We start from the raw sequence: 1,067 nt of genomic DNA on the forward strand, positions 1-1,067 counted from the left end.
AAAAAAAAAAAAAAAAAGAAGAGAAAAATTTAACATAAGCAGCACCACATTTCCCAAGTGTCAGGAGCTCCAGAGCTGGAGCAGAGGCCTGGAACACCCCCACATCAAAAGAAACCAACCCCGCTTCGGCTCGGGGGCGGCCGACAAAGACGATTCCGAGGGGATGGTGCTTTGCCGCTGGGACGGGAGGCGAGAAGGGGCCGGGGAGAAGGAAGGAGGGCAGTTCTGTCATTTACTGAGGGAGAGGAAATGGTGACAGAGGCAGATGTACTGACACCAGGCGGTCGGCTCGGCCCTCACATGGCAGCACGGGTGGGTGTGCTGGGCTGGTTCAACCGCAGCGTCTTGCACAGCCAGCCGGCGAAATCCACCTCCTCCACTTCGGAGCGTTTGATGAAGGTGTGACTCTGAAAGCGAAGGGAAACAGGGTTAGAAGCATCACCAGCTGCTCCCCGGCTCCCAAAACCCAGCCTCGGGTCCGTGCCGTGGGCTGGACCCCGGAGAGGCGAGAGGATCCCGGTGCTACAGCTCAGGCTGCGCTTGGGCAGTGAACGCATATTTTGAGAAAACAGTTGTTCCTTGCAGCCCTGTGGCTGGGATTTGAATCTGTGCTGGCCACGTAGTCGACACACAGGCATGGGAGGAAGATTTAAAGGAGAGCAGAACCTGTATGGCCCCTGTCCGCAAGCGGACCAAAATGCTGCTCTGTACGGCGCAAGGTGCTGCAGCTCCTGCACTCCCCGTGGTCCTCGCTCGCCCCTGGACGGCCAACCCTGCTCCCCCAGGGCAGAAGGTAACGGAGAAGCACAGGCAGGACAGGACAACCTTCACAGAAGGGCATGGCGTGACAAGGACACATGCCTCCCCCTTTGCAAGGGCTACGCGGGAGCACCCAGGTGTAGCTCAGGGGCTCAGCATGACGCCAAGGAGGAAAGCCAAGGTCAGCGTGGTTAAACTGGGCCCACAGAATGGTTTGGGTTGGAAGGGACCTTAAAGATCATCTAGTTCCAACCCCCCTGCCATGGGCAGGGACACCTTCCACTAGACCAGGATGCTCAAAGCCACAT

General features: G+C 58.1%; 1 protein-coding gene across 1 annotated transcript in view; it reads right to left on the reverse strand.

Annotated features, from left to right (window-relative positions):
* Positions 1-202: 202 nt before the first annotated feature.
* MAP2K2 (mitogen-activated protein kinase kinase 2) overlaps positions 203-1,067 on the reverse strand; it is a gene marked incomplete at its 5' end in the record, with an annotated part of 9,171 nt that continues 8,306 nt past the window's right edge. Inside the window, one exon of the mRNA XM_010293628.1 lies at positions 203-407. Coding sequence (XP_010291930.1) covers positions 297-407 — 111 coding nt within the window. The remainder of the gene's footprint in view (positions 408-1,067) is intronic.

This window comes from Phaethon lepturus, unplaced genomic scaffold, assembly GCF_000687285.1.
Source record: "Phaethon lepturus isolate BGI_N335 unplaced genomic scaffold, ASM68728v1 scaffold30488, whole genome shotgun sequence".
NCBI lineage: Eukaryota > Metazoa > Chordata > Aves > Phaethontiformes > Phaethontidae > Phaethon > Phaethon lepturus.